Here is a 20,823-nt window from a genome sequence, read left to right as displayed (position 1 = left end):
TAGTTTGCATTCCCACCAGCAGTGCAGGAGTGTTCCCTTTTCTCCACATCCATGCCAACATCTCTGGTTTGGGGATTTTGTGATGTGGCTAATCTTACTGGAGTTAGATGATATCTCAAAGTAGTTTTGATTTGCATTTCTCTGATGGTTAACAAAGATGAGCATTTTTTCATGTGTCTGTAGGTCATGCGCCTGTCTTCTTCAGAGAAGTTTCTCTTCAAGTCCCTTGCCCAGCCTGAGAGGGGATCACTTGTTCTTTTCTTGCTAATATGTTTTTGTTTTTGTTTTTTAAATCATAGCTGTGTACATTGATATGATCATGGGGCATCATTCACTAACTTCACAGACCGTTTACCAAGTTTCACATATACCCTTGTAATGTGTTTAAGTTCACTGTGGGTTCTGGTTATTAAACTTTTGTCAGAGACATAACCTGCAAATATCTTCTCCCATTCTGAGGGCTGTCTGCTTGCTCTACTTACTGTGTACTTGGTGGTGTGGAAACTTTTTAGTTTCATCAGGTCCCAGTAGTGTATTTTTGATGCAGCTTCAATTGCCTGGGGTGTCCTCCTCAAAAAATATTCACCCAGGCCGATTCCTTCAAGAGTTTTCCCTGTGCTTTCTTCTAGTATTTTTAGTTTTGTGTCTTAAGTTTAAATCTTTAATCCAGTGAGAGTCTAACTTAGTTAAAGGTGAAAGGTGTGAGTCCAGGTTCGGTCTTCTACAAGTCGCCAGCCAGTTCACCCAGCACCATTTGTTAAATAGGGAATCTTTTGCCCATTGAATGTTTTTAATTGGCTTGTCAAATATCAAATAACAGTAAGTAGCTGGGTTCATTTCTTGGTTCTCTATTCCATTCCATATATCTACCTCTCTGTTTTTGTGCCAGCATCATGCTGTTTTGATCACTATTGATTTATAGTATAATCTGAGGTCTGGTAGCGTGATTCCTCCTGCTTTGTTTTTATTTCTGAGTAATGTCTTGTCTATTCAAGGTTTTTTCTGATTCCATATAAAACGATGTATTATTTTGTTGAGATCTTTAGAGTATGACAATGGAGCTTTAATAGGTATTGCATTAAAATAGTATATTGCTTTGGATAGTATAGACATTTTGACAATGTTGGTTTTTCCTAGCCATAAGCATGGTGTGTTTTTCCATTTGTTAATATCTTCAGGTATTTCTTTTCTTAGAGTTTCATAGTTCTCTTTATAGAGATCTTTCATGTTCTTTGTCAGATAAACTCCCAAATATTTCATCTTCTTTGGCACTACTGTAAATGGAATAGCATCCTTGATTGTTTTTTCAGCTTGGCTATTGTTGGTATATATAAAGGATACAGATTTATGGGTGTTGATTTTGTAGCCTGAGACAATGCTATATTCCTTGATCACTTCTAAGAGTTTTGTAGTAGAATCCCTGGTGTTTTCCAAATATACAATCATATCATCTGCAAAGAGCGAAAGTTTGATCTCTTCTGACACTATATGGATACCCTTGATTGCCTTTTCTTCCCTAATTGCAATGGCTAAAACTTCCATTACAATGTTAAAGAGCAGTGGAGACAATGGACAACTTTGCCTTGTTCCTGATCTGAGTGGAAATGGTTTTGATTAACTCCATTCAATACGATATTGGCTGTAGGTTTGTTGCAGATAGTCTCTATTAGTTTAAGAAATGTCCCTTCTATACCCATTTTCTTACATGTTCTGATCATGAAGGGATGCTGGATATTATCAAAAGCTTTTTCTGCATCAATTGAGAGAATCATATGGTCTTTGTTTATTAATTTATTTATGTGCTGAATTACATTTATAGATTTATGTATATTGAACCAGCCTTGAGACCCTGGGATAAAACCCACTTGGTCATGGTGTATAATTTGTTTGATGTGTTGCTGGATTCTGTTTGCTAGGATCTTGTTGAATATTTTTGCATCAGTATTCATTAGTGATATTGGTCTATAGTAGTGATATTGGTCTTTTCCTGGTTTGGGGATCAAGGTGATGTTTGCTTCACAGAATGTGTTGGGTATTATTCCTTCTTTTTCTATATTTTGGAAAAGTTTGAATAATATAGGTACTAGTTCCTCTTTAAAAGTTTTGTAGAATTCTGATGTGAAGCCTTCTGGACCTGGGCTCTTCTTTTTAGGGAGATTTTGTATAGTTGATGCTATTTCAGAGCTTGATATAGGTCAGTTCAACATTTCCACCTCATTCTGGCTAAGTCTTGGGAGGTGGTGTGCTTCCAAGTATTCGTCGATTTCCTTCAGGTTTTCGTATTTCTGAGAATAAAGTTTCTTGTAGAACTCATTAAAGATTTTTGAATTTCTAAGGAGTCTGTTGTTATTTCTTCTTTACCATTTCTGATTGATGAAATTAGAGATTTGGCAGCGCCTGTGGCTCAGTGAGTAGGGCGCCGGCCCCATATGCCGAGGGTGGCGGGTTCAAACCCAGCCCCAGCCAAACTGCAACCAAAAAATAGCCGGGCGTTGGGGCGGGTGCCTGTAGTCCCAGCTGCTCGGGAGGCTGAGGCAAGAGAATCGCGTAAGCCCAAGAGTTAGGGGTTGCTGTGAGCCGTGTGATGCCACGGCACTCTACCCGAGGATGGTACAGTGAGACTCTGTCTCTACAAAAAAAAAAAAAAAGAAATTAGAGATTTTACTCTATTTTTTTTTTTGCCATTTTTGGCCAGGGCTGGATTTGAACCCACCACCTCTGGCGTATGGGGCCAGCACCCTACTCCTTTGAGCCACAGGCACCGCCCCTTTTTTTTTTTTTTTTTTTTTGGTTAGGTTAACCATAGGTTTATCTATTTTATTGACCTTTTCAAAAAACTAACTTTTTGATTTATTGATCTGTTGTATAATTCTTTTGTTTTCAATTTCATTTAATTCTGCTCTAATTTTGTTTATTTCTTTTCTTCTGCTGGGTTTTGGATTGAAATGTTCTTCCTTTTCCAGTTGCTTGAGATGTCCCATTAAGTTGTTAAATTCCTCTCTTTCTGTTTTCTTGAGGAAGCTTGCAGTGCTATAAATTTCCCTTTTGAGACTGCCTTTGTGGTATCCCAGAGGTTCTGACAATTCACGTCTTCATTGTCGTTTTGTTCCAAAAATTTGTTTATTTCCTTCTTAATCTCGTCTATGACCCAGCTATCATTCAGCATGAGGTTATTCACTTTCCATGTTTTTGTATGAGTATGCAGGTTCTTGTTGTTACTGAGTTCCACTTTTATTCCATGATGGTCTTAGAAGATGCAAGGGATAATTTCTGTTCTTTTAAAATTGCTCGGGTTAGATTTGTGACCTAAGATGTGATCAATTTTGGAGTATATTCCATGAGCTGATGAGAAGAATGTGTATTCAGTTTTGTTAGGATAAAATGTTCTATAAATATCTATTAAATCCAATTGTTGGATGGTTAACTTTAAATATAACATTTCTTTGCTTAGCTTCTTTTTGGAGGATCTATCCAACACCACTAAAGGGGTGTTAAAATCTCCGAATACTACGGACTTGGAGGAAATCAAGTTGCTTATGTCAATTAGAGTGTCTTTATCTCTTATAAGTTGAGGTGCATTTTGTTTGGGTGCATAAATATTAATAATTGAAATCTCATCATATTGAGTCTTGCCCTTCCTTTTGTTGGTATAAAGCCTATTGTATCTGCAAATAAAATTGCAACACCTGTTTTTTTCTGTTTTCCATTTGCCTGGAATATAGATGACCATCCCTTCACCCTGCGTCTTTATTTATCTTTTAATATAAGATGAGATTCTTGTATGCAGCAGATATCTGGTCTGAGTTATTGTATCCAGTCAGCCAGCCTGTGTGTCTTTAGAGGGCAATTTAATCCGTTCACATTAATTGTGAATAATGATAGGCCTGGTATAATTTTGGGTATCAAGTTTTTCGAAAGACCAGTGGACATATTTAATCCTTTCACCACTGTGGAATTTGGAATTTGATCAGAAGTTTCAGAGTGAGTTTACTTTTGTGGTGGAGAGTTGCGCTGGCCATTATGGAGAATAGGTCTGAGGATATCCTGGAGAGCTGGTTTAGTTATGGCAAATTTCTTCAACATATGGATGTCATTAAAGTATTTAATTTCTCCATCATTAATGAAACTCACTTTAGCTGGGTACAGGATCCTGGGTTGAAAGTTATTTTATTTTAGGAGATTAAAAGTCGATGACCACACTCTTCTGGCTTGAAAGGTTTCAGCAAAGAGATCAGCAGTCATTCTAATATTCTTCCCCTTGTAGGTTATGGTTTTTTTTATATCTGGCTGCTTTCAGGATTTTCTCCTTCATATTAACTTTAGAAAAGTTAATTATAATGTGCCTGGGGGATGTCTTATTCAGGTTGAGTCATGCTGGGGTTCTGAAACTATCTGCTATCTGGATTTCAGGATCTCTTGGCATGTCTGGGAAGTTCTCTTTCAATCTCATGAAGAAGGGCCTCTGTGCCTTGTGAAGCTACTTCATCACCTTTAGGAATCCCTGTAAGGTGAATATTGATTTTCTTCTAGTTATCCCAGGGCTCTCTGAGAGAATGATCTATTTTTGCTCTCCATTTCTCTTCCTCTTTGAACGTTTGGGATCGTTCAAAAGCTATATCTTCGATTTCGGAAATCCTTTCTTCTGTCTGTTCCATTCTGTTACTGAGGGATTCTACTGTATTTCTCATATCATGTAAGGCTGCAACTTCTTTTCTCAATGTGTCTAAATTTTTGGTGATTTTGTCTTTGAATTCGTTAAATTCTTGAGACATCTTCTGAATTAATCCTACAATTTCTACCTTCATCTTTACTTCCATTCTGTTGATCTTGTTTGCAATCCAAATTCTAAATTCGATTTCAGACATCTCAGCTATCTGTTTGTAAATGGGGTCCTCCATATTGGCTGTTTTGTCATTTTTGGGGGGAGTAGAACTGTTCTGTTTATTCATGTTGCCAGAGTTTTTCCACTGATTCTGCCCCATGATTGTTTTTCAGTGTTTAGCTCGATGAGCAGGTAAGGTGAAATTGGACTGGAAAGTTCTATGGTTGTGGTTGACTAGCCCTTCACCTAGGAACTGGGATTGGTGACTGCAGCTTTTCCTGTACAATTTTGCAAAGGACCGGTACAGTACTATAGTCTGTGACTCTAGAGCCTGCTTGGTGTAGTGGGGGTAGGTGGCTCTGCCTTGTATTCAGCTGATTTCTGTCCAAATCTAGGTTGCAGTCTCAGCTTTGGTGTAATACAAGCAACTAGGACATTCCTTCCCCCACTGGTAATATCTGGAAGAGGACAATCAAACCTTCCCACTGCGGTAAAACCAGGGTCCCACCTTGGAGGGTCCTCGGATAATTTGTCCAGTTCAAGAGTTCCAGACCAATTGTCCCAGACAGCCCCCAGTCTCTAGCTGGAGAGTTCAAGAGGACTCCAGCAACTAAATGTTATGGGTCTATTGGCAGCTCAAGTGTGATTTGAGCACCTCTGGTGCTCTGATAGGTTAGAGAGGCCCATCCAGTGGGAGGTTTAGAGCCAGGGGGTTGATGCCTCTTACCCCACCTTGGTCGTCCTTCACCACCGGACTTTGGTCGCACCAGCCTCTAGTATTCCCACCAGCAGTCTCTGTTAACCCAGTCTCTGCGTCCCTGTTCTGTCCAATAAGCAAATATGCCAGGGCTATGTGCCTGCCAGAGTCAAAGTTAGGTAATTGCCTCCTCCTCATGGTTACCACAGTCTACCACCATCCAGCAGGGGAAGCTGAGGTCTGTCTGCCTCAGGAGCTCAATGGCAGGTGAAGAAAGTTCCACCTGCATTCAGTCCAAACCTGAGGATATCCAGACAGCAAAATAATTTCTCCCTCAGCCACTGCACCTTTGTTGCTGCTGTTCTGCAGCTCTGGAATCCCTATAGGGCAAGATCTGGTTCCCTCTGACAGGCCACACAGTTGGGGAGATGACTCTCAAGAATTAGACCCCAGCAGCATCACTCTACGAATGCTGAAGTTGGGTGGGAGGTGCCTCCTCTTGGATTCATGCACCTCAGCAGTTTCTGAGCCTCCACCTGAAGTGCAGGAACCCAAGCCTCTGTCTGCTGCTGAGGTACTCTTTTTTTGGGTCAGGTCAGTCACCTTTCCCTCTATGTCTTTCTGTGCAGTTACTGGATTCATAGGTACAGCACAGCTAGCTGTACTGCCACTGTCTATGCAATGCCCAATCCTAGCCAAGAGATGCAGACATTCTGGATTATGGAAGAGTTGGACTTCTAGACTGCCAGGCCGGGGGTGGTGGTGGTGGTGGTGGGTAGAATGAAGGATCAAAGTGTCAAGGAAAATATTTTTCAAATTTCCTGCCAGACAAGGGAATTCCTAGACTCACTGCAGGGGCTCTCTTGAGAAGGAGTCCCAACTTCTAGCAATTCCCTTCCGTGGGGTGAGGAAAGAGAGCCTCAGTTTATCGCTCACCAGTAGAGATCCCACAGTAAGCAAGCAACTCTTTTAGGGGAGGGGACCTCCACACAGCCTCTTTGGAATGGGATCTGTACCTGAAAATAGTTTCTTTGGAGTTGAAGCTTGCCTCAGCAGGGGAGACGAACAATTATCTATCTCATCTCTCAGCTTGGCTCCCCACCTTTGGCTTTGTTGGGTTCTTTCTGGCTGTTATCTCTCCCTCCAGACTGGAGCTTTCTTTGAGAGCTGGCTCCAATCAGCCATTGTCCCCCGTTCTCCCTTGTTCTAATTGTTGTCCAACCTTGGCTGCTCTGTCCAGACAGTACTCCTATCTGACCTCCCAACTCGATGCAGGAGTCCAGGCTTCACAAATCTTTCCACTCTGCTCCCACATTCTCATGCAATCTGGCAACTGCAATCTGCTGTGAGGGAGGGGCTGGCTACCTTGGCTCTAGCTGCCACTGGCTCCCGCGGCTGCTGTGCATGAAGACCTTTTCCTCCATTTTTGTGGCTCAGAGTCTCACTTTTGAATCTGGACTTTTGAGTCCAGCCACCTGCCAGTTCGCCGCACAGCCTGAACTGCCAGCCCACACCAATATTCCCTGCCAGGAATGGTCTGGTCTATTTAATCACTCCTGTTGTTCTGGGCGAGGCATAGATAACTTAAGGAACTTGCCTGAGCCCGCACGGCTAGTAAGTGAAAGCTTTTTGAAGCTAAGCAATCTGGTTTCAGTCTGTATTGGGACCCATCATGACACAGCAACCACATAGACATACTAGGGGTTTCTCTCAGAGCAGAACAAGCAAAGAAGGGTTTATCGCAATCATTCATTATTAGCATAGGGTTGTTAGCTAGCACATTTGCTCTAGGGGTCAAGTCTAAATGTTGTCTGGGCTTCTTTAAGACAAGATGCTGAACTTGGGGGAGTGACAGGGATTGCTTTAGATTCCGCCTGTGGGCATGCAATTAAAACTTAGTTAATTGTGACATACAGCAGCTAATACAGGATATTGAATATAGGACAGAATAGTGGAAGCCTGTGGTGAAAGACAAGGTAGAAACATTGAAGCCATTGGTGACCTTCAATTCTTCAAAAATGGTGTCTAAAAATGAAATCTTGCTCTTGTTTTACAAAGAGCTATGTATTATTATAAACCTGTTAACAATTGATAACAGAAGAGAAAAATCAATTTTATAATTGGCTAGCTACTTGCTGCAGTAAGGAATATTGATTTCCTAACAAACTTAAGGATATTTTAATTCTTCTTGGTGAGTAGAATATTTATGCAGAGAAAAAATAACTGTAATAGAGCATATTTGTGTAATTACTGAAAATTATGAACACAGTTTGTTTACTAAGTTAAATTACACAGATGAGTTTATTTGTCTTTTGGTTAATTAGACATTTCTTTTCAGGTACATGACAGATGGAGGGCTCAGCCTGTACACTAGAAGCCTGAACCGACTACCAGACCCAGCAACATCCAGGGATGTCATCCAGAGAGGGGTCCATGACGTGACAGTGGACGCAGACAGGTAATGCTGTCAGCTTAGGGGAGGGCAGCGAGTGTGTGAAGCAGTTTTCCAAATAGCATCATAAAAGGAACTCATTTATAAATAGTATAAGGCAAAAGGATATTATTTTGAAACAGTTATTTTAGAATATTTTAAAACTAATACAGTTTCATTTGCAAGATCATTTTAGCTCTATAATACAGAAAAATTATGTTACTAGAGAAAATAGTTTTTCATTTCAGGTTGCATGGTGGGAAATTTTAATATCTGTAAAAGCAAAATAATAAACATAGACTTATTTTCCTTATTAGAAAGGGACCCTGGCTAATACATTTCTTTCAATTTAATTCAGATACTCTTAGATTTGCCTGGAGGCTAAACATATAAAGATTAAAACATTTCAAATCACCAAGTGCAATAAGCTTGGTGCTTTTCTCGAGGGTGTGGTTGGAAACATACAATTCTTGTTTTAAGCTAACTTCTGTTTCCGCACTGCCTCAGATTACTTAAAGAAGTGTGTGTGTGTGTGTGTGTGTGTTTCATATGCTAGACTAGATATTGCTTTGCTGGAAATTGCTCTGCTGATTTTATCTGAATCATCACTGAGAACATTGCCTTTGTAAAATAGTGTTGTTAAGACACATTCCTGACCTGAATTTGCTCCCTCTGTAGTCAGAATTTTGCCTTTATTGAGCAGGAAGGAATCACACATCTGCACTTTGCTATATTAATACCTAGAGTAGTTTTTTAATTAGGCATTTTTTAAGGAGGGTAAGACTTCATTAACGTATTCACTTTCAGAAATAAGAATTGTATGAATTTCTGTACAACCAACCACGAAGGCTAGACGGTGAATTCTGACCTTTGTCTTCAGCTTCTCCTCCCTCGTTTGCTGGTGATCTCTTCACTCATGTCAGCTGAGAACAGTCTCAGTTCTCACCCTGGATGTATCCTGGTCTCCTGGCCTGAATACCACATGTGTGCACGTGTGTGTGCATGTGTGGGTTTGCAAGTGGGAAACATGTAATTACAAGTGGCTTGTGACAAATTCTCCCTACACCAACTTCTCTTCAGCCACCTCCCCCGCCTCCTCCATTAACTTCAGCCCTGCTGGGTTTCCTTCTGATCTTTGAACAGCCCAAGCACATTCCATCTCAGAGGCTTTAACTGGTGCTTTCTCTGCTGGGAATACCCTTTTCTACATTTCTTGCTTTATTGCCTTCATTACATTATCTCCATCTCCTTGTGATGTTACCTTCCCAGGGAAGTGTGTCCAGAGTAGCTTGGGGAGACTTCCTCCAGTCGCGTCTTCCCTCTGCTTGTCTTACTTTCTTCACAGCACCTGTCACTCCCTCACGGGTCACACTTACCATTTATGTGTTTGTCTTCTGTCTTACATTACAATGTAAACCTGCGAGTGCAGAGGGTTTTGTCATATTATTTACATGTTGAGATTTTAGCAAATACTTGTAAATGAACAAATGATTAAAGGAGGCTGATTACTCCTCCAGGCTACATATTCATCTAGGCTGGAAATAGGCTCAGTTGGGCAGAGAGGCAAGTGAGGCCAGGATGGACCAAGGGACTGAAGGATGAGAAAAGATTATGTGAAAAAAAATAGAAAACAGTAAGCAGAGGGGAAGAGACCCAGAGTGTGGATGACATTTTGAAACTAATAACCTATTATTGTTTTCTAATTAATTGATGGTGGAAAACATCAAAGGAGGGGAACTCTGCTAGTGTTTGACAGATGAGGTTGTGATGGGAGAGCCTCGGAATTAACAAAGGCAACTTCAGTCTGTAGACAATCGGGCTAATCAACTCTCCTTGTTCCAGTAGACCCCAAATGGGGCTCTAGCTCAGGAACCTTAGAATAACAGAAAGACCCAATATTTTAGTAATAAATCAGTGTCTATGAAAACAATAGCTCGTAAAGTCTAGTACCTGGACTGGCAATATCCACTTCACTTGGGAACTTGTTAGAAATGTATATTCTCAGCTCCATCCAAGATTGACTGCATTAGAATCTCTGGGGGTGAGGCCCAGCATTCTGAGCTTTAGCCAGCCCTCCAGGTGATTCTTAAACACATTGAAGTTCAAGCATCACTGTATTATTATAAAAAGAACAAATAGAAACCAGGCCCACAAAAATATACACCCTTAGAATAAACATTTATAGATGTTAAAATATGATATTTTAAAGCTTTTATTTTCTTTACTATTTATGTTCTGTCAAGACAAAGAGGATATCAAAATGTTAAAATATACTCATGGCAATAATCTTTAAATTAGATCAAATAAGGATTTGTTACACCAAAGATAAATTGCTTTAGGTTGGTAAATACTGTTTTGTAGGGTTACATAAAGGTTTCTAAAAAGAATTTTGTAATTGAAGAAGTACAAAAACCACCTAATCCACTTATAAATTAAAAGCAATACTGTCATAAGTCTAAATCCTCCCATTAGCGGAAAGAAGTTTCCTTTTCATAATAAATAAATCTGACTGTCTTTTAAAATCCTATATTCAGCAAGTGACTAAGGCTGCATATAATTTTAAAATGCTTGATCTTAAATATTATAGTTACGTAAGTCTTCCTGTTAAAAGTACTTCCTTGTATAGAATGCTGTTTCGTACAATTATTTAAATTCTGATATCCATTCTGAATGGGAAAGGCAAGCACAGCTATAAAGTACTACCTATTTGTTAATTTTTACTCAAGGAAAAGGAAATTACTATAATTGAGATTACAGAAAAAAATTTCCTGCTTATTTGCCTCAACCTTTTAAACCTGGCATCTTTAGAACATAGAAGACAACTGTTCAAAATGACAGCTGGGTAAATTTATAAAACATAGCAGATTTGGTAAAAAGAAAGACACAAAAAGTCTTTTATGGAGTTGTCTTCTGATCATTCTCAAAACATACCTTCTCTGTGATCCTACGGCAAGTTGTCCATTTTTCAATTATGCAGTCACATCAGTGATTACATGTTCATGTTTCCAAGCCCATTTCAGTACTAGGGTCTGAGACATTTTAATGTAGAATAATACAACTCCTCTTTGTATCCTCCAAGCCTAGCATACTGCAGGAACTCAACCAATATGGCAGAAATGATGGCATCAGCTTATAAAATACAGCAATGTGAGTTTAAAAAGAAAACTATTAAATGCATCAAAAAATTATCATAACGTTTGTTAAAAGACCTTTCAGATACCATGTAGTTTGGACTTTTCCAGTGCTTCTTGTCCTGTAGTAGATATTCTGAGTCAAAAATCAGTTCTCTGAAGTTATATACATATAACTCTGAAAATCATATCTCTTCATAAAGAATGATGATGAATATTAGCACAGCAAAGGTACTGAGAACTCAAAGTAGAAACTGCTTAACTTTAATCCATTTCTCTGTAAGCTTTTCATCATTGATTTCTTCACTTTTTTCTCTATGATGAGAAAAAAACATTCCTGTAATATTTTAAGATATGTTCATTTGGCCTAATGCCTTCATTTACTGGATAAAATAGCAAAAATTTTAAATTTAGAAATATTGGCTTATCAAGGTCATATAGGTAGTAGCACAAATACTCCGGTCTTTTACCCTCTATCGTGTTCCTATCTGTGTCAAAAGTCTTTTAAAAAATATGAAACAGGGTGGGGGGGGGTCAGGGTGCGTGACATGCCTTTTGGGGGTGGGACACAATTATAAGAGGGACTTCAATAAATGCAATCAATGTAACCTGGTTCTTTGTACCCTCAATAAATCCCCAACAATAAAAATAATAATAAATAAATAATATGAAACATATTAGTGTTTGATTCATTAAATAATAGGGCTTGTAATAGTTCACTGATAGCAAAGCTTAGAAGCCAAAAGAAAAAAATGGTGTACAATTTATTTGTTTTTAATTGTAAGAATAATCTCTTTTTAATAATGTTTAAAGCTATTTTTCTTTCAAATAGGGAGAAAAAGCCCATAAAACTTTTTTCTCTGAAAAGATTCTTTATCCAAAAAGTTATTCACCATCAACACTTACTATCTATCTCTCTGTAACATCACAGCAAATCTAAAAGGCAGGAGAGGAAGCTGAGGAAGAGATATTCTAGTAACTACCAATGGGCATTCTATAGCCAGTCGATGTTGTTATGCTTAATCCCCATAATGACATAAAGCAGCATTCTCTTTACTTTCAGAAATGCAGAAAATCAGGAATTATAGCAAATTATGAAGAGCTTAAGATCTTAAGTAATGAAGTGGGGGTTCAAGTTCAGACCTCCCTCACTCTTCAAGCTGTGTTTTTTCTAGCTCAACAAATGACTGTCGTAAATAGTTGCCTCCTTAATCTTTCTTTCTTTTTTATTAAGTCATATATACATAGATCATGAACACATTTATGCCTTCATGGCATTCAATGTGTTGATTATTTGTACAAATTGAAGTGCTTATATCCTACAAATTAACATAGCTTTCACCTCATTTACTTTGTGTTAAGACATTTGTGTTCAATACTTTATAGATTTGACTTGTTCCCTTGTAATATGCTCCATATATATTCAAAAGCTATGCAAGTGAAAAAACAAAGACTCGTCACCTAAGGGTAAAGTGCCAGCTTGCTAAAATAGCATAGACTTTGATTGTTTGTGTTGTTATAGTGGAGACTAAGTCCCTCTTCACCAGCTTCTGATTAAAATGTGAATGGACATCTGGGAATAACCAAATTCCTGTTGCCAGAAGATTTAAAATAGCCCAAAGAGGAGGCCTTTCAGCAGCTAATTGTAGCATATTTTAAATATGTTACTGCTTAAAGACACTGCAATTCCCTTACTTTCTAATACCAACCCCAATTCCCTGTTAATCCAAGAAAAGATTATAGAATAGGTCTAATCCTTATAGATATGTCAGAGAATCTCCATCAACTTCACAGATAAATTTATAATCATTAAGGTATATAGGTTTTATCTATTACGCTATATTTAAAAGTTGCATTTTGGGTGTTGTGGGTGGTGGTCATTTTGACCTTTATTAGCTCCTATTACTGTCTTTACACTAGTTTCTATATTAACATTGCCAAATATTTGATTAATAAATATGAATATTATTACCTTTTTAAGGGCCTATAATCATAATAGCACCTTAAATAAAAATAAAATGAAAACAGTGAAAGATCTTCAGTGTAATGGTAAGAAAGTATAATGTGAACAAAAAATAGTCATGGTAAATTGGCCAATCCTAATAGATATTTATATAAAGTGCTTTAGAAGAACTAAAGATAATTATTTCCGCCTGGAAGTATAAAGATAGACTTCAGAAAGCAGTGTGGTTTAAACAGGGACTTAAAGCAAAAGACTTTCTGACACATAGCTTGGGATAAATCAGGAGGAGGTTGAGCACAGAGGCACCAAAGACTTTGGTGTGAGGAGCCAGTAGTGGGACTCTGAATTACACGGGGACCATGGGCAGGGATGACAGGGTCCAAGCACCTATGGGAGAAGGTGCCAGTTAACTAACCTTATTTAGTGTTTTGTTTTGTTTTTAATTTCAAAGCAAGAGCACATGCTATAATTATTGTATTTTAAAAAGAACTCCTCCCTAGCAATCTTAGATATTAAAGATGAAAGATACAAAGGTATATAGACTCCCTCGGAAGTGACGATAAAAGTCCACTTCACAAATTAGGTGAGCACCTAGCTGAAGAATAGCCCTGGGAAAGGCATGGGGACGCTTAATTTCTGGAGGAACTTGGGGTTTGCTTTGTGAAGTAGACTGCTCAGCTGCCATAATGAACTACCGTGGACTGGGAGGCTTGAACACACATCTATTTTCTCCCAGTTCCAGAGGCTCCCAGCTCATGATCATCAGCAAGTTACCTTGTGATAAGGACTGTCCTCCTGTCTTGCAGGTAGTGCCTTTTGTGTCCTCACATGGTCTTCCTCCGTGCTCCGTGCAGAAAAAAAGTCAAGTCTGATGAGCTCTCTTCCTACAGGGCAGTGCTGTTAGATCAGGACCCCATTGTTATGACCACATTTAACCTTAGTTACCTCCATACAGATCTTATTTCCAAATACATTGGAATTAGGGCTTTAACATATACATTTAGGGTGAGGACACAATTCAGTCTTTAATGGTGTAACTCCCAGGTGGTTGTATCCTTGAAGGCATAGTTCAGTCCCTGTGGGCTGACTCCCCTAACAGACCTGTAAGATCAATGCATACAGTTACAGATACATGTACAAAGTTTCCTCAGTGGCAGATCATCTAGAAAATCAAGAGACAGTCGCATAAAACAGGAGACAGCCTTGAAGTTTCTCACGTGGATACAGCTGCTGGTCATGAGAAGCTTGTCCCAGCAGATGAATTAACTGGCAAAACTGTCTGAGCACGGGCCTGACTTTTTAATACAAGACAACACAGATCTGTGGTCAATTTCGCAGCCGTAAGATTCCTCCGTGGAACTTGCCTCTGGCCTACTAGGGCAGAAACTAATTAAAGTTTGTTTAAACCAATATGTGAATCAAGACTGTGCAGGCTAAAACACAGTTGTATGCATGATGTAGAGTGAGATAAAAGATAAGAGACTGAATCTTTGACATTTAAAGAGTGAATAAAGGAGAAATAGCCCCTGAAAAGACATCGAAAACAGCTCAAATGCAAAGGTAAAGGAAGAACTAGGATTAACTGACATATTTTAAATGAAGAGAAGAGGAAATGGGCAATCATGTCAAATTGCATGGATAAGTGAAAGCTGGTAACTGGTTTCTTAGTAGTGACCTTGTGAAAGTGACTTTTGATTAAGAGGTGAAATAATATACTAGGTTACGTGTAGTCAACCCAGCTCTAAGCATCAGCCCCAGGCAACCATTTCCCCACTTCTGCCTCCATAGATTTGTCATTTTGCATATTTCATATGAATACATTTATATCACATATAGTCTTTTACATAGGGTTTCTTTCACTTAGCAAACAGTTTTTTTGGTCCATACATGTTGTAACATATTTCAGTAGTTTGTTCATTTTGTTTTTGTTGTGGAACGATATACTATTGTATAGATATACCACATTTGTTAAATCAACTCTCCAACTGGCAAAAATTGAGTTGTTTCTACTATTTTAGCTATTATGAATAATGCTGCTGTAAACATTCACGTATAAGCCTTTATGGGAGCGTATGTTTTGTCCTTCCTTGATAAATATCCTGGAATTAAATTTCTGGGTTATAAGATAAATTTACATTTGACTTTTTATGAAATTGCTGTACCATCCCCTTGCCACCAACAATTTCAGTTTCTCCATAGCCTCACCAGCCCTTGTTATATTGGTATTTTTGAACATATACAGGGTGTCCATAAAGTTCGTGTGGAATTTGGTAAAATCTATTTAGATCTTTTGTGCATTTGTAATTGTGCAGTAATTACAACTTAGTAATAAGACTGAATTGTAATTTTTTCATATATAGTAACAATTACTTAATAACAGGAATATATTCTGAGAAATGTGTTGTTCAGCAATTTAATTGTGTAAACATTATAAGCTGTGCTTACAAAAACCTAGGTGATATATCCTCCTACACACCAAGGCTATATGGGCTATATGGTGTAGCCTATGGCACCTGGGCTACAAATCTGTACAGCATTTTGCTGTCTTGAATACTGTAGGCCGTTAGAACATAATGGGAAACATGTATATATCTAGAAAGGTACAGTCAAAATAGAGTATTATATGCATGTGATTTTTTGTTTTGTTTTGCTATTCTTGCTATACTTCAATGAATGGTCTCCATTTCCATCCAGGTTGTTACAAAAGATACTATTGTGCACCCCCTAATATTCTGAAATTAAATAATATATATATATATATGTAGCATTACAGTCTTGTGGGCCCATTGTTGTATATGTCATCTGTCCTTGACTGAAACATTATTTTGTGGTACATGACTATGTTATCTGTATACAATTTTTTTATTGGTTATATGGTGCCACTGTGTAGCTCCTCTTACCATTTTAAATGATACCTTAGGAAGCACAAGTTTTAAATTTGATTATGTCCACTTTAATCTTTTTTGCACTAAGAATTTTTAAAATAACCCAAGACCACCTGGTTAAAATTTAAAACCATGAATTTATAGTAGATATAATCAGTATGTACTTTCTATATTGTCTTACTCAGCAGCTTGGGTGTAGGAGTAGAGAAAGTACATAATTGGAATGGTACTGAAATGAGAACCGTCTGGTTGACTGTAATAAGATCTGCTATTCAGGGTATGGTTTAAGTGATTGACAATGGAACGTAAGCTGAATTGAGGTTGTGGGGAAGCAGGCCATGCTGTTAGGCTGTGAAATAAAAGGTTCTGAAAGCATGAAGACCATGAATATATCTATTAAAAGGAAGGGAATGAAAGAGGTTGATTACTATAAAGTTTTTGCAAAAAATAAAGTAAAATAATATGAAGTTTAATATTTGAAAGGTAGAGATTTCCTGGATAATTCTAAGCTATAGTTACTAAAAGTAGAATGATCATAGAAGTCAAAATTTGGTAACATAGACGATTCAGCCAGGTGTACATTAAGTCAGTACGATGACAGAATGAGTCTCCAGTACAAAGATAAATCTCCAGTTATTAGGCTATTTATTGAATAGGAACAAAATTCCACAAATTATACTTTTTCTAGGTCTTTTTTGGATCGTCTTATCATATTATCAAAACTATATTCCTAATTATATTGATTGTTCATTTCAATGCTAATTAGTATGATTATTTTTTTTACTGATTTTTGCATGTATAATCATGATTTTTTAAAATACAAAAGCAAAAAAAACCCATATAAATTCTTATTTTGTGTTGTACTATCTTACAGACTGGTTTGATATGTGAAACTGCAATCCAGATGTGGAAATAACAGCTGTTGACAGGGTTTGCATAAAGGATTCTTATGATTTCACATAACCCACAGATTATCAGTCATTGTAAGTCTTCATATATTGAAGGAAGCTTAAGTTCAAGCCTATATATAAAGTCACACTGAATCTCTAAATGTAAAGTTGTTAATCATGTCCAGAAAATTGCCTTGCCATTACAAAAAGGATCATGACAAATTTTCATAAAATCATGTGAGGAGTCATTGATGAGAGTGAGAAGACTTTTTTGTTCCCATGCCTTTTCCAAATATGAAAAGCAAAGTTAGCAGAGATTTCACAGGAGCCACCAAGCAAATATCATCAGGGGTCAGACTCCTAATGCTTGTCACTGGTCTGTGTACATTCTACTAACACTCATTCTATTCTGTGTTGATTTGTTCTACACGATCACAGAACCGTATTTTCCCCTGTCTTAAGCATCTCCTTCATTGCACTTACTGGCTTTCCGTGGTGATTAAAAGCAAACACTGTGAAGATTAATAGGCTGAGATGGAAGTAGGTAAAATAAATATAATTACTTCATTTTATAATCAAATGGCCTGCCTTTTCTGCCCACATTTCTTTATTCTCTTTGGAGGGCGACCAATGCAAAGCATTAGGATGATGGAAAAACTGTTAGGTGACGATGCCCTCTCAACTTCCCTTTGGCACTCTGCTCACCACTGCAGGTGTGGTGCTGGACTTCTGGTTCTTAACTGGTTGACCCTATTCTGAATAACCTTATAATCTTCCAGTACTTCTAGATGATACCCCTTGTGGAATTAATCCATACCATATACATATATTGATAACTTACTCTTTCCTAAACACCGTAATTAAACCTGGGGACTTTGTACTCAAGGGTCTTATGTTAGAATGCCATTAGAATAGCTGTTATTAAAACTTAAATGCCATTGAGATTTGAAAAATGCTTTGACAATACAGTGACTACAAGTTGTAGATCATAACTCGAAATGCTGCTACTTCTTTAAAGACTGGCCTTGACATTATACTTGACTAAAACTTTACCATTACAGAATTAATATTCCAGTAAAAGAGATGGTACCCACTACTCTTTCTTATGCAGCATTTTTACTTTATCTGTTTCCAATATGATTTACTAATGACTCTTATGAAGATAGTAATGGTGTTGAGGAAAAGGATAAAGAGGAGGAGGAACAAAGAGGGGAACAGGAGGAGGAGTTATCAAGGTTATTAGCTCGCTATTAGTCATCAGTTTTGAGGATTGAGTATGTATAGCTAATATACTGTAGCACTTAATATATTGTTTTACTTTATCTTTGCAAAATCCATGAAGTAGATTTTATTCTGTTTTATAAATGAGACCATGAGTTCTTAGATCAAGTAACTTACCTATAGATACTTTATTAGTAAATGATAATAGCTGGATTTGAATCTAGTTTCCGTGTTCTTACTATTCTTAAAAGTATTAATTTAGATAAAGGTTTTATCATGCCCGGATGACATTTTTGGATTTTGTAAATTCTTTACTTCTTTTTATTTAAATCGTAGCTGTGTACATTAATGCAATTATGGGGTACAAAGTGCTGGTTTTATATACAATCTGAAATACTTTCATCAAACTGGTTAACATAGCCTTCACCTCATTTTCTTAGTTATTGTGTTAAGACATTGATATTCTACACTTAGTAGATTTAACATATACCCTCGTAAAATGCACCATAGGTGCGGTCCCACCAATTACCCTCCCTCCATCCATCTTCCCCCTTCCCTCCCCTCCCCCTCCTCTTTCCCCTTCATTTTGGGCTGTAGTTGGGTTATAGCATTCATATGGAATTTTTCCTTTTTGATATAAATATATTTATGGAATATAAGTGTTTTTTTAAATTCAGCTTTAAAAACATTGGTAAGCTAATTGGGTATATAATCATATTCTATTTCTTTTATTTATTTATTTATTTATTTGTAGAGACAGAGTCTCACTTTATGGCCCTCAGTAGAGTACCGTGGCCTCACACAGCTCACAGCAACCTCCAACTCCTGGGCTTAAGCAATTCTCTTGCCTCAGCCTCCCGAGCAGCTGGGACTACAGGCGCCCGCCACAACGCCCGGCTATTTTTTGGTTGCAGTTTAGCCGGGGCCGGGTTGGAACCCGCCACCCTCAGTATATGGGGCTGGCGCCCTACCGACTGAGCCACAGGCGCCGCCCATCATATTCTATTTCTACTGCAGATTGTCAATAGAGCTGCAAAAAAACAAAGGACAGAGCATTCTGCTCACATGTTTTAAAGCCTCTACCAGGCTGGTAGCTCATTAGCATCAGTGAAGAATTTGTCAGTGTTTTTGTTCTTCAGTATGAATGTGCACACACCTGGCATTGTCTTTAAATCTAATTCTTACTGTAATATCTATTTCTAACAGGCTCAAAGAAATAACAAAAACAGAAAAGAGAGAAATATGTTTAGCTTATGTATAGGAAAATACTAAAAAGGGTCCTTATATGAAGGGAAAAGGAATTTGGACTTTTTCTTTTTTGAGGTTAGTATCAGGGTTCTGGGCTGAGTCTCGGGCACCTCCAGCTGTATCCCTACCCCTGTCTGCTGCATACTAGCTTAAGGCTTGATTCGGTTCCAATTAATCTTTTTTTTTTTTTCAATTTAATATTTTTTTTTGCTGTTTGGGATTCATTGAGGGTACAAAGAATTAGGTTACGCTGATTGCATTTCTCAGATAAAGTGCCTCGTATAATTGTCCCTCCTGTAAGGGATACACTGTGACCTCCCATCCCCCTTCCTCCTCCTCTCTCCCCACTTACCCATTTCTCTACTACCCCCTTGTATTAGCTCATCTGCTGCCTTCGTATTAGAATTGAGTACATTCTTGTTTCCCCGTTTTTGTGATGCTTTACTAAGAAGAAAGTGCTCTACCTCTATCCAGTTTAATACAAAAGATCCATCTTTTTTAGTGGCTGAATAGTATTCCATGGTATACATATACCACAGCTTGTGACTCTGTTCCTGGGTTGGTGGGCATTTAGGCTGTTTCCACATTTTGGCAATTGTAAATTGAGCTGCAATAAACAGTCTAGTTCAAGTGTACTTTTGTTAAAAGGATTTTTTTCTTCTGGGTAGATGGCCAGTAATGGGATTGCAGAATCAAATGGGAAATCTAGTCTGAGTTCTTTGAGGATTCTCCATACTTCCTTCCAAAAAGGTTGTGTTAGTTTGCAGTCCCACCAGCAGTGTACAAGTGTTCCTTTCTCTCCACATCCACGCCAGCATCTGCAGTTTTGAGACTTTGTGAAGTAAGTGGGGCATTCTCACTGGGGTTAGGTGATACCTCAGGGTGGTTTTGATTTGCGTTTCTCTAATAATTAGGGATGATAAGCATTTTTTTCATGTTTGTTAGCCATTCATCTGTCTTCTTTAGGGAAGGTTCTATTCAACTCTCTTGCCCAGTGATATATGGACTTTTTATATTTCCTATTTTTTTAAGAAGTACAATAAAACAGGAGAGATTGTGTTAGCTAATTAAATTGTTGAATTTGGTTTAAGAAGCTGCATCTCTACATGAAATACTTGGGTTTTTTTCCCTTTCAAGAACATAGGATGAATTTTTTTTTAATCAGCAAACTAATGGTGTGAGACATTCGACTTGGGATTATTCAATTGAGAGCTTCCACCTGGCGGCTGATAAGTTCTGCGTCTTCCTCATTTTGGCTGTGCGGAGTGGGTGGCAGAGGCTTATTTATTACAGTCAAATGTGCTCTCTTTATATATTTCTTTTTTGCTCAATTTATGTTTGAAATGGTTATTACAAAACCCAGGTTATTTAACCTGGGTTTAGGAAAAGTTGTAAATGAAAGTGTTTTCATTATTTCTTATAAACAGATGATTATTTTCTAAATTAGTTGTTTTCTTTTTTTTTGAGACGGAGTCTCAAGCTGTCACCCTGGGCAGAGTGCTGTGGCATCACAGCTCATAGCAACCTCAAACTCT

The 20,823-nt window shown here is 37.9% G+C and overlaps 1 protein-coding gene across 5 annotated transcripts in view; it reads left to right on the top strand.

The window, feature by feature from the left end:
• Positions 1-20,823, top strand: part of NAV3 (neuron navigator 3) — an 862,702-nt gene that overhangs the window by 697,603 nt on the left and 144,276 nt on the right. For all 5 annotated transcript variants that reach the window (XM_053585283.1, XM_053585282.1, XM_053585281.1 and 2 more), the window contains one exon: positions 7,858-7,977. In XM_053585283.1, the coding sequence (XP_053441258.1) occupies positions 7,858-7,977 (120 nt within the window). The remainder of the gene's footprint in view (positions 1-7,857; positions 7,978-20,823) is intronic.

This window comes from Nycticebus coucang, chromosome 3 (genome assembly GCF_027406575.1).
Source record: "Nycticebus coucang isolate mNycCou1 chromosome 3, mNycCou1.pri, whole genome shotgun sequence".
In the NCBI taxonomy this organism is placed as follows: domain Eukaryota; kingdom Metazoa; phylum Chordata; class Mammalia; order Primates; family Lorisidae; genus Nycticebus; species Nycticebus coucang.
Note: the sequence above shows the minus strand (reverse complement) of the source record. Positions and strands in the feature narration are given on the sequence as shown.